General features: G+C 39.7%; 1 protein-coding gene across 1 annotated transcript; it reads right to left on the reverse strand.

Moving 5' to 3' along the window:
- Positions 1-2,156: 2,156 nt before the first annotated feature.
- arf6b (ADP-ribosylation factor 6b) lies at positions 2,157-4,825 on the reverse strand. The gene is made up of 2 exons (XM_071497699.1): positions 4,662-4,825; positions 2,157-4,411 (listed from the first exon to the last, which is right to left on the reverse strand). The coding sequence occupies exon 2, from the start codon at positions 3,739-3,741 to the stop codon at positions 3,214-3,216; it is 528 nt and encodes a 175-aa protein (XP_071353800.1). The 5' UTR covers positions 3,742-4,411; positions 4,662-4,825; the 3' UTR covers positions 2,157-3,213.
- Positions 4,826-12,354: the final 7,529 nt, after the last annotated feature.

Below are 12,354 nucleotides of genomic sequence, written 5' to 3' on the forward strand. Positions count from 1 at the left end.
AGTACCTGTTGCGTTAGTATTTATTTAACCACACCTCTGCAAATGCTGAAGTCTAACACTTCATAAGCAAGAAACATGAGGCTCATTACACAAAGCACCAATTACTGAGCTTCATCCTATGACCTGAAACCCTCTCCTAACCTCTACTCTCAGGAAGTGAAAGGAATTCCAGTGGAGCACAGAGGGAGTGGACTGAAGGGCAAAGGGGTCTCATCTTTACAGAGGAGAGGTCATAAAAACTTGCTTGCAGTCTCTGTCCTTGCCCCTGGGGCCCCACTGTTACCAATAAAGCTGTGAGGATCATATGGTTGTAATGAAGTAGTGGGAACCAAAGTGGCCATTACAGCCCAATTAAACTGCCATCGGTGTCTAATGTGGGCCCTTGGCCAAGTTCTTGCTGACGGTGAGTATTTACAAATGCACTGAAGCTCAGACACCTTCTTGACTTGCGGCGTTTGTGACTGATAAGTTTGATGAATTCCTCTCATTTTATCGAGCAGTTAAATCACAGCTGCATGAGGTGTGTGGGTTGTGTGAAACATCTTCTGTAGCTGGGGAGTCATATCTGTCTATGTCGCCTGACCTGTCTGACGGAAACCTCTGTGGTGCTAACGCAAACATCCTGAGGCCTCTACAGCAACTTGCTAAGCACCAGATTTTCCGCACAGCAAATGCCACCATGATTAAACAGCCAAACGTCTGTGGATGCAGACACATGTATACACAGAGATACAGTGTCTGATTGTCAGTGAATGCTGCAAATTTCTCTGCTCATACGCTGGAGAGAGAGAGGGAGAGAGGAAGCGAATCCCATTCTTGTAAATGCAAGCAAACTCTGTGCTTTTCGAACAGCTTACACAGTGCCAGCTTCTCTGTGGATGTTTTGAAACAGTGGGAAAGACACAGTGCCATTCAATGGGCCAAGTCGAAAAACCCTTGGAAATCTGCAGAATAACACTAACTAATCTTTTGTAGCCCTAAACACAGCAGTCAGACAACTTGTCACCATCAACCCTGTCTTTATCACAAATGAAGACGCTCTTGTTAATCAGCTTTAATCAAAACTAAAACATTCTTCCACTGTGACTCAGTTGTCTGCCGTCTTGAGAAGATTTCTTGTGGTGAACTGACAAATCAAATCAAACTTTTTAAGTATTTTAAATAAATACTTAAAAGTAATGAAATAAAATAAATACCAAATAATAAAAAAAAACATTCCTTTTTCAATGAAAATGTGATGCAGCTATGCAGACTCAAACTTGACTTGAAGAAATGACTATTCAGCAGTAGCAAAAATTTAATGAGCTTAGTATTTTAGCAGACTAAAAAAAGGGGAAAATACAGTACCCCAAAGATATCACACTCACTTTTAAGAGATTGCATTTAGTACATGAAGATGACAGATTTAAGTGTTATCCTAATTACACATTTGTTATGCACATATTAATATGGTTGTGACAAAGTGTTCCCATTAACAGATGGTATCTGTTAACAGGTAATTCATATGCCCTAATGGCAATCTATAATTTAACCTAATTACAGAGCTTGTGGATGTCTTAACCTGTATGCATTTTCTTTCACTGTCTTAACACCAGCCTTGCATTAGTCAACTTGCACAGACTCCAGTCTCATTGAACAAAAACAACCAAGACTTGTTTTTTAAAGCCAGTCCCAGCCAAAAGCAAACTCAGGAAGTTACAGCCAACAGCTCAGCATCAACTCAGCTATGGCTCAAAACCAACACACAACATTCAAAAAGAATTCACAATTCAGCTGTATAGCTCTGCTGCCCCTCCAACTCTCATGCAGACCATCATGTGGCTCTCTTGTTGTTCCAGAAAGACCAGCAGCTTGACTTCCTGTTTTGTACATTTTCCCATTTACTGGCAAAGGAACTGAGGATGGACATAAACCCTTTATGAAGAATCAGCCCAATAGCACTAAAACCAAGAATTTTAACACTGCAGACTTCTACTTTGAACTATGAGCATTATTGGGCCTTTCCCTTTTTTTTTTTTTTATCACTCTACACATATAAAGCTAAGCTACTTCAAAATAGTAAAAGTTTCTCCTTTGCCAAACTCAAAATGGTTTGATCACTTACAGGCCATGTACTATGAAAACTACCTTTAATCCTTGAAGAAACAGAGACATAACAGATTTAAAATCACTTTTTTAATAAGACATTACAATGACATTGTTCTGTACATGGTTCCCCCAGTCAAAATAGGAGTAAGAGCTGCACCACAAGGTGTCTTTCAACATTTCACCAGTAAACAGCTCCCTCTGACTGCATGACAGATGGACTCTGATGTAGGGTTACTGTACTTTCGTACTCATGCTACAGATATAGGCTATCATATAATGTCCCAATACTGAGACTAATCAACTGTGGTATCAGATCGAGAAAGCTCAGAGCTGAATGACATTCCTTTGGAAAGATTGAGTCGACTGACTACATGTTACCCAAAATTAAAATTGCATCCCAACAAGCATGTTTAAGAGTTACTGGAGGCCTATTTGTTGAATATTCAGCACGATTAGGTATCAAGACATGACACAAAAGGTCAATCTGTTAACTATATGGCCCACATAGGGGGAGTGGGAGGGGTAACAAAATGTATCCAGTCATTTTTCGCTGGTGTCAAGACTAATGACAATGAAATGTAAGCAATGGTGATTTTTTTTTCTTTTTTCTTTGCTGCAGTCAATACCATTAAGAAGAAATACTTGTCATCACAGTACTGTGTTAAAACGAATGTCAAAGTCCTTCCAAGTAGACTACATGACATTAAAGATCCCACCTTAGAAGAAAAAGATTAAGATCCAGGTTCAATGCAACAGAGAGTGAAGAACCTTGAAACGAGCCGTAGTCTGAGAATGAAGATAAAAACTTTAGCTTCATTAGAAAAATTATATAAAACAGGAAAAAGAATAGGCAAAGGCGGTGAACTCTGTGGCGTTTACATTTGGACCAATTAATTCAATATTCATCAAGCCCCAGAATAATGAAGGTGATATAGGCCTGCTACAGAGTACAAGCAAACTTGAAGCCAGAAAACCCAGTTAAAGATAAATTAGTTATGGGGTAAAGGTAGTATTAAAAATAAATGGGAAATAATCAACTTTTTCTGAACCATACTCATTTTGAGAAGTTATTTGTTACTTGCAACTTTATTATAGTTTTGACCTAAAACAGTCAGCACTCAATCATTAAGATTTGTAATTTGAGGTTAGCCATGTCAAGCCCTCATACAGTCCATCACCTGTAGTCGCACAGGAGGGCTGAACATACCAATTCCTATCTCTGATGCGGGTCAATCCGAGCTTCTCTTGGATTTCATGTGGCTTCATGGCGTCCGGAAGGTCTTGCTTATTGGCGAATATCAAGATGATGGCATCCCTCATCTCCCGGTCATTAATGATGCGGTGAAGTTCCTGCCTTGCCTCGTCGATGCGATCCCTGTCCGCGCAATCCACCACGAAAATTAACCCTTGGGTGCCTGTGTAGTAGTGTCGCCACAGAGGACGAATCTTATCCTGGCCTCCAACATCCCAGACGTTGAACTTGACGTTTTTGTAGGTGACAGTCTCCACATTGAAGCCGACTGTGGGGATTGTGGTGACAGACTGTCCGAGTTTCAGTTTGTAAAGGATTGTTGTCTTTCCAGCAGCATCAAGTCCGAGCATTAATATTCTCATCTCCTTGTTGCCAAATATTTTCGAGAGCATTTTCCCCATTTTGAACTCTTGTGCATAAATACTCAGCTCCTAATGAGAAAAAAAAAATGTCTGGTACCGTCCTGATGATTATTCACTTTAACTCTAGCTTCAATTTGCTTATGGGCTTACTAGTGAAAACATGACTCAATGAGGGGCATTTGTAGAGGGAAAAAGTCAACAATGCACACTCATGTTAAAACCTAACAGTACTTAGGGACTTTTTTACTTGAGAGTCTGTGCGTCAGGATCCTGTGAAGTGCAGGGACATTTATGTTCAGAGTATCACAATGTTTACAGGCCCTACACACAACATGGCACGGTTAAACTACGAGCTTGGCAGCAGCAGTCGCCTGACGTTCATCGTATTCCCCAAATCGACATAAAGCTGTCTGAAAAACACAGGCCGTGACGATTCAAAACTGCAGAGAGCAGACACGATGTGTGTGTAAGGCCCCGAATAAGCCGCGGTACTTGTGAGTTCCTTCTGCTGTCTGGGTCTGGCGGTCCTCCTCACCGGGTGCGCCCTTGTTCTCTTCACCGCTACTGGAGCAGAAAAGCAGCTTTCTGCGGTTATTCCATCAAGCCTTCCGCCGGTTACCTTCACCGTACTGGAGGGGACGACTTGGAAACAGTCCTCGGTGACTCAGCAGCACATGTATCCACTCATGAAACTCCACTGCTTGTCCCCCTGAAAAGAGATTTAGAAGGAGGGTCAGGCATGCCAAATAGAAAGCTACCGCTCATGGCTGCTAAAGACGGCTAGCAGGCTAACATGAGCTAGCTGGTTGCCTAGCAAGCTAGCCTAAAGCTACCTAGCTAACGCTGGTTAGCTGTTACAAGCTAATCATATCTGGATATAAAAATACGGGCGGCAGCGGGAAAATGCTTGGTTCGCGCCTTCTTGAGATGAACAGTTAATTGAAATACAAGTGATTTACCTCCTATCTCCCCCTCCTGTCCCGATAAATACACCCAGCTCCCGTCTTTCTCCTTTAAGTCGAGCTGGTCGCAGTGCTGCTACACCGGAAAGGTGTGGAGCTGCATCAACCGCCACTTCCTCCCCGTCGACTTCATTCAGCTGCTGCCGCCGAGCACAGCTCTCACTGTCTGGGGCGCACGCAACTCACGGGGTAAACAAAGAAATACACAAACTGTCATGAAATACACTGTACCGTTTCTGTACAGTGCGTGTGCAGTTTTTAGTTAGCATTGTACAGAACAGCTAGTAATATTGAAAAGTAACGTAATGCTTTACCCTTAACTGTGCCTGCTAACAACTTTAGTAGGCTATTTGATTTGTTTTGACCATTTAAAACATGAAAAGGTTTTTATTTACATATGGATGGAAATGCAGTAATATTTCAGTATCTCATCTGGTAAGTCTGATGGTTCTCCTTGAATATAAAGGTTGACATCACCCCCTTGTGGTAGTTGCAGGTTACCGTAGTTCGTCCCAGGTATGATTCACAATAATTTTGTGCATTTTGTTTTGCATGACTCTGCAAATCTCTGTTGGTGCGAGGGATGTCAATTAGGTGTTTTGTTAAACACCTATTTAACAAAAAATAGCAGTGTTGCTGCTGCCAACATGTATCTATAGCATTCAGGCACGCAGCGTCTGTGCTTATTTCCACTGGGAACACCAATGAACTGCAGTACTCCTTCACAGTCTAAAAACATTTGAAGAACTATTTCACAAACATTAGCGAATGTTAAGGTGAACCCTTAAACTTTCCCTTTTCTACAAAAATGTAATGCGGTTGTGCAGATTCACACCAGGAGGACATGAGCATTCAGCAGCAATAAGACATTATTAAATGCATGATCTAAACTGCATGTTTATTGGGTGGTGCCAATACCTTATTCAAAACCATTTGATGTCATATGACAGATGGGTGTGTCCCTAGGTTTGAGAAGTATGATTTTATGCAACCACGTCACCACCTTAAACAAACTGTGATGGCAGCAAATAACCGACCTTGTTATTCCACATTTACAGCCACCATTTAAAGTTAAAGAAAACTTGGACAACTACAGTAACTTAACATGTTTATTTTGTATTTCATTTTTCAAAACTGTTGCGGAATAAACAACATGCATCACGACATGATCACACTCCTCCTGCAGGGTTCCCAGTCATCTCTAGAGATCGTTTTCCAGGATCTTTTCAGGACATTATCAGTGGTGCTCTAGCTCATGTGCCAGACAGGAATCACGCCATACAGCAGTATTTTCCTATCTGAGGAAATAAGTGCAGTCTATACTCGGCTATACTTATCTATGAAATCATCTCTTACATGTTTAATTAAATATGAAATTATGAACTTTGTTACATATGTAAATAAATGTATAATTATTGTCATCTTTATTAATTTATAACCTGACATTTTTTCTCATGAATTATAATAACCATTGCTGCCTGAGGACCAGTGACTGAATAATGTCCTACAATTACTACTAATAAATATAGACTGAACTTTACAGCCAAACGTACAATTCAAAGTTGAATTTGCAAAGATTATTTACTGCCACGGGGTTGTGTTTGACTAACATACAGTTGGACTCTCATTCATTGTATTGACCCCGGCACATTCGAAACCTTTGCTCTGCCAGAGTTTAATCACAAACTTTAAACCCTCAGCTACAGGCAAAACAAGTGGCTGTCAACTTCAGCAGCTGAACCAAACATGCTAACCCATTATTCAACCGTCCTGAACATAACTTTGCCTGAAAATAGGAGAATGTTGAAATACTTTTCCAGGACAACACAATATTTTCCAGGACATTTAACTTCTTCTCTCCCCTTTTCCATGTGTTTTTCATAACTGGAAAACTAGTCAGCTGTTTTCCAGGATGTGTGGGAACCCTGTCCTGGATATTCTGCCTTGAAAAACTGAATCTGTGCATTATCTGTGGGTTTTGGATTCTGAATGTTATCTGTGAGCTGAGCTGCTTTGGTCTCTCCTGTTCATCTGGTGATTCATTTTCATCATGTACCACTTTGACTGGCACAGCAGGTTTAAAACTTTACCGGCTGAGGGTAAAATAATTTATTAAACCACACTTTGGTTTATATTTCACCTCCCACAACCTCTTTGTGCAGAACATGCTGCAGGAAACAGGTGCCCCTGGATGCCATCTCATCCTTCCTGTACATGTACAGTAGTCTTTGTATTCATTGTTGCAAGTGCACTAAAACATAGAAATCCACCAGGTTAGACTTGTTATGTGGGTGTAAGCTGCACCTCAAGTTGCAAAAATAAAATAAACATGTTTAAATGCAGGTGTGGTGTTGCCTCTCCTGCAAAGGGCAGATGATGGTATGGGCAATTTTTAAAAAGATGTTTCAAAAAGCATTGTCAGCAGGCCGGAGTATGTGCTCAAAAAATGCTAGACATCCCAAGCACCCCAACCCCACACTACCACTACCCACACTAAATTATCCTAAAAGGACCTGATAGCACACAACTGTTTCCTCTCTACCTGGCTGAGCAGCTAATTAACCCCACTCAGACAGACAACTGAAAATATGCAAAGTGGGCTGACCCTTCCAACATAAACCACACAAAATATCTCCAAACTTATCAAACCCTGGAAACATTAACAGAAATATTTACTCCAAATACCAATACCCCAACAATGATAACAACACAATGATAATGTGGGGTGTCAGGGCCCAGTGAAAAAGGGATGGAGCAACCTTTTCACAGCAGGCAACACTATGTAAACCCATTCGCTACAGGAGGCCTCCTGAAATCTAAGGAGTTAAGAGGAAACATTTCAAACACATTAAAAACACATTTTAAATGAGAGTATTATTGACTGGTTCATCAGAAAACTGTCAGTGAGTCATTTGGCTTTGATTCCTTGACGGTGTTCTTGATACATTTTCCAAAGAATCTCAAAAATAAAAGTTGTAGATTTTCAGCATGGCTGTTTGGGTCCACATGGCAATAGAACTTTTATTCTGAGAACAGTGTGAAGCAGTTTACGAAGACATTTCTGTATCTTGACAGTGTTGAAGTAATGGACACTTAAACTGGGGATAAAACCTTCAAGCAGGAATCAGTAGCAGAAAACATTGTCCAATGAGTCAGTGGTCATATCATATTGTGTCAGTTATCCTCAAGTTACAAAATGTCATTACAATCTTTGCCTGACTCTGTACTAACGGTCATTATTCAAGTGGCCAAACCTCATTCAAGTGGCATGAACATAGAATGATTCAAGGAAGGTATGACTTGTCTAGTGGAAGTAAGCCTTAAAAGAATTTGACATCATGTCAATTACATGTTATAAAAAAGACGATGACCACACACTAAGCTCCAGTGGTTTCTTTTATAGATGTTTTAACCACATTTTTTTTTGTTTTTAGGCAAGTTTAACAAAAGTGTCTGACACAACCATAAAAAATATGCACATATCACCCGGTGGCGATCTAAAAACATCATCAACAGTTAAAAGGGCATGTTTTTTTTTTTTTTTTAGATTTAGTACTTTGTAGAAGCCCCTTTGGCAGCAGTTACAGCTTCAGGTCTTCTTGGGTAAGTCTCTACAAGCTTTGCGCATCTGAATTTTGTCAGTTCATCCCATTCTTCCTGGCAGATCCTCTCAGGCTCAGGCTTGACTCAACTATGAATGAAGGCATATTTGTCAATTTTTTGTGGCCTTAACCTTTAAAATTGCCTCTTTAAAAATTAAGTTACTGAGACATCTGTACCTTTATGGAACCTATTCTAGGAGGTATATTTGTATTTTATGTATGTTGTCAAATTGTTGATGAATTGAATGATTTCTTTTTCAAATGGTTTCTAACATTTGATAATTGTTTGGGATGAACTCATGTTTACCTACTCACTGGTTGATGATGTCAAATATGTGTACACAAACGTGAGAGTTTGATTCTAATTGACAAATCCATAATAATATCTGCTTTGGCTTTGTGTATGTCTCTGTGTATGCTCTCATACAAGCCAAGCAGATTTCTGCTTTGGCAGCACGTTGCTCAGTCTGTCCCATCATGCCATCCCCCGTCGTTTGTCCCATCATGCCCTGTAAAAACACAAACGCATATTCTTTGGGATAGATAAGGGTTACAAGTAATAAGAAATATAAGTTACAAGTGGTTTAAAGAAAAATTGCAACAACAAACCAAGCAAGTCTGTTACATCCATACAAGTGAGAGAGTCATTTTGAAGTGAGAAAGTTAATTTCTTTTCTTTACTGTGGATTACTTTTAAATCATGGTTCACATGTGTCATCACATCACTGATGCTACAAGGTTGTTAGCTGCACAGATAAAACTGAGATGGTAACTTTGTGTAGCTCACGAATGACAAACTTTGCTACGATGTCAATAGCGACGAAATTAACGTATCAGAAAGTTGGATTCAATTATAATTCGAAAATTCCAAGATGTTAAAAATACAGAGATTAGTTCATTTAATGCCAGTAAAAGAACAGAAGTGAAAATTCCAAGCTGAATCAAATCAAAAGCAAAACTTAGAGCAGCAACAGATATTTGTATAATATCAGTGTATCAAATGACAATGACAATGAAAATGACATGAAAATGTGAAATGGGTATATGGTATTGAATTATTCATTTCAAACAGAGCTTTTTAGCAAATCTCAGCTCATTGTTTAGCTGTCCAGACCACAACTTTACTGTTTTGGTTCACTCTTAATGCTCTTGTGGTGTAGTGGTCAGCTGTTTTTTTCAGCAAAAGAAAAAAATGTGCACTACTTACTCAGCATTGAACACCAGACATTTTGCATTTCTCTCGGGAGTTGGCAGAAACTGAAAACAGGGCTAAAAGAGAGTGAATACTGGACTTAGATTTACGAGGTGGTCAGACTCCAAATGATAACGCTGCTCTGTAACTGTCGGACGTGTAAACAAGCAACTGTTTGCTAAGAGGTTCACCATATTAACATAAAAGGCGATGAGATGTTCATGTTGTGTTCTCAACATGTCTCTGCTGTCCTCAAGTGGTCAAAAAGTCAGTTGTTTCAGGTTTAAATAATCAAATTACAATATCTGATGAAAATTTGAATTGTCATTTTTTTTTGTCTTAAGTTTCTCAGCTTTTTCACTTTTATATTATACTAGAAACTATTATTAGTTGATTTGTTAAGTTTGTCTTAACATGCAGCAAACTCTTTTCCACTTTTATACTTTTCTGCATATGCCCACTTTTTGAGGATAGTGTCAACAACCATTGAGGAGCTTGATAAGGAAGTTGCATGCATGTATGTTCACTTTGTCCCCAACTCACTGCAAACGGGTGCTAGGCTTGCTAGAAGTCAGTAGTGCACTGACAAAAACAAGATCCGGTGATGGAGAGAGTTAAGCTTGACATGAAGTGACATGAGATTGAACCTGGACGGGTACTGGGCGAGTTGTTTTGCCACTGCACCATCCTATCCCCATGCATTATCAAATCCTCACATCCTTTACCGTTACTGAGTCATTCTTTTAAATAAGAGGAAGTTATCTCATCCAAGTGACCTTTTGGCAATCTGTGGTGCATTTGCTCTTCTGTTTGACACATGCAAGATCCTTCAGAATGATTTCCACCCAGTGTTGCCAAACACAACTTTCTTTCCCTAACTACTTTGTTGAATACATGTTACTTTCTTACCTTCAGAGTTTTTGAATTAGATTGTGTTAAGAATCTGCACATGAATGCTACTGTTCGCAAGTTTCTAACTTTTGCCTTAAAGTGGCAATCTTGAAGATTTTCATTGAAATAAGTGTCCTTTAATCTATAGCTGAATAAGGTAACACATAAGGTAAATATTCTCTGTAGGTAGAAATGCGAGGAGTCTGGCAGGACTCTGGACTCATGGAGGACTATGTGGAGAGATGCATACACTGAAAGATGCAGGCCGTCCTGGACAATACCAACCATTGTCTTCATATTATCCTTGCAGGCCAGAGAAGCAGCTACAGCAGCAGTCAGCATATCATCTCTGTGCTGTAGGACTGTGCGGGTCAGGAAATCCTTTGTTCCCACTGCCATCATACTGTTCTACATCTCAGCCAAAGGCACTGCATCATGACACAGACTTAAATCTTGACTGAAGCCAATGCAAAATTGTAGAGGCAAAAAAGATGCTATCAAAAAATGTATGTATTTCAGTTCAACAATTGCTGGACGTTGATGTGTTATGTGGTAATTGTATGCTTATTGACATGATATAAAACATAATGTAATTTTCTGATGCCTGGAAGATTACATATTAAGAAATGTTTTGAGGCTTCTCGTGAGCTATGCTGTTAGTGGATAACAAAGCACTTATGGCTTTAGCGAAGTTATTGAAACCATTTTCTGAGAGGTTTTCATTTCACTTTATGTGATTGATAATGAGTCTATTACTGTGAGCACACACGCATGATCAAGACAGAGAAAAATGGAATGTCCCCATATAACCCTGAGGGGAGGTTGCTTATTTTGAAATTATAAACTGATATATCCTCTCTTATGCTCCACTTGCTCTTCAGACTAACTCAGGTCTTTAATATTGATAGACTTTCATACTACTCCAAGCTCTTATTTCTGAGCTTTTATTTTTGGGTTTCTTAGAATTCCACCTCATAATCAAACTCTTCCTGTGTTAACTTTCTTTGCTCTTTTAATTTTAGTATTTGTTCAGTTTTTTGTGGGTTTTTTTTTTTATTATTATTTTGGGCTTTTTTATGCCTTTATTATAGCTTAGTGGAGACTGACAGGAAAGGGGGCAGAGAGAGGGGAATGACATGCAGGAAAGAGTCGGACCAGTTGGGAATCAAACCAGTGACTGCCTGCTAAGAGCATCTTGCGTTCAACATAGTACGCGCCCTAGTAGTACAGGGATCTGACGATGGCCTTCAGTGAATGCAACCACAAGAACTGCCTCCTTCTGAACACCTCCAAGACCAAGCAGATGGACATTGACTTTCCCAGATCTAGGCCCACCCTTAAAGCCAGTCAAAGTTAGAGGGAAGGACACTGAGGTGGTGCACGCTTAAAAATTTCTAGGTGTGCACCTGGACAGGAAACTGGACTGATCCCTGAACATGGATGCCATCATTCAGAAGAGGCTGGCTCTTTTTCCTCATGAAGCTCAGATCCTGTGATGTCTGCAGTAAAATGCAGCACAGGTTTTATGAGTCAGTGGTGGAGAGTGTGTGGACAGTTATTTCAGTGATGATCAGAACCAGCACATTTAGCTTTAGTTAAAAAAAAATTTTTTTTTTTAAAAGTTAGACTGTTGTGATTGCAAGCTACTCCCTCGACCTCTACAGCTGATAGCCAATCACAGTTTAATAAAGCTGTACAGCTGCCCCTCATGATGTGGTCTGCAAAAACATAAAAACATAAAACATGCCACTGCCGGATATTGATAGGTTCACCTCAGGGACAGGTCCCCCTACTGGAGCGGGAATCCATCCATCTAATAGCACACAACTAATGTAATTAGTAGGCTTCAGTCAATCACACCACAAATTGCTTCTAAATAAAGCACATTTCATTCATGATATTGTCAATACAGGCCTATAGTTTCACATACATGTTATTCTTCTGGGTTGTGTGAAATCATTAAAAAGAATACAAAATGAATCTGCACACTAAGGTGAACTGGTAT

The sequence above is a fragment of the Trachinotus anak genome, unplaced genomic scaffold (assembly GCF_046630095.1).
Source record: "Trachinotus anak isolate AG129_WGS33_773 ecotype Australia unplaced genomic scaffold, CSIRO_AGI_Tana_v1 ptg000015l, whole genome shotgun sequence".
Lineage (NCBI taxonomy): Eukaryota > Metazoa > Chordata > Actinopteri > Carangiformes > Carangidae > Trachinotus > Trachinotus anak.